The sequence below is a fragment of the Volvox carteri genome (genome assembly GCF_000143455.1).
Source record: "Volvox carteri f. nagariensis unplaced genomic scaffold VOLCAscaffold_5, whole genome shotgun sequence".
Lineage (NCBI taxonomy): Eukaryota > Viridiplantae > Chlorophyta > Chlorophyceae > Chlamydomonadales > Volvocaceae > Volvox > Volvox carteri.
In genome coordinates this window covers 2,330,367-2,330,972 of record NW_003307548.1, presented here as the reverse complement: position 1 = coordinate 2,330,972, position 606 = coordinate 2,330,367, and the positions used below count along the sequence as shown (strand labels likewise).

The following is a 606-nucleotide window of genomic DNA, read 5'->3' as shown; positions in this document are numbered from 1 at the left end:
CGCCGTCGCCACGCCGCCGCCGCCACGACGGCGACGGCGGTGCCCGCGGGCTCAGAGGGCATCGCGGGGTTTACAGCACACGCGGACGATAACACGATACGGCAGGTGGGGGCTGGGAGGGAGGTGGTCGATTGCTGCGGGGTGTGTGGGGGGCGGCCAGTAGGTGGGGGTGGGGGGTGGGGGTAGTCGGGGGGAGGGGGAGGGGGAGGGGATGATGGTGTCACCGGCGCTGAGAGCGGCGCTGCGACAGGCCAAGCTTCGATCACGCTGCTCGCAGTCCGTTTCGCAATTCGATTCTCAGTCGCAGCTACAGCTCCCGCAGCAGCAGGAACGGACCCGTGGGTCGTTTCTGCTACAGCCCAACACGCTCGTGTCTTCCTCTGTAGCGTCGTCCGCCGCAACCTCGGCTGTAGTCGTCACCATTGGCACCAATGTGCCGTCAGCTGGAGTGAATTACGGGCTACAGTCGCAACAGCCGCCGCCGCTGCCGTCGCGGGCCAGCCTGGCGGCGGCGCTGGCGCACACAGGCGACGGCTCGCTCAGCGCCGCATCCTGGCTACAGCCACCACCGCCGGTGACGCCGCCGCCACCGTCGCGAAACAGCGT

At 69.1% G+C, this 606-nt stretch overlaps 1 protein-coding gene across 1 annotated transcript in view; it reads left to right on the top strand.

Moving 5' to 3' along the window:
- The window catches only part of VOLCADRAFT_87516 (uncharacterized protein), a gene marked incomplete at both ends in the record, with an annotated part of 6,421 nt that overhangs the window by 504 nt on the left and 5,311 nt on the right, over nucleotides 1-606 (top strand). The window contains 2 exons of the mRNA XM_002947242.1: nucleotides 58-105; nucleotides 278-604. Coding sequence (XP_002947288.1) covers nucleotides 58-105; nucleotides 278-604 — 375 coding nt within the window. The remainder of the gene's footprint in view (nucleotides 1-57; nucleotides 106-277; nucleotides 605-606) is intronic.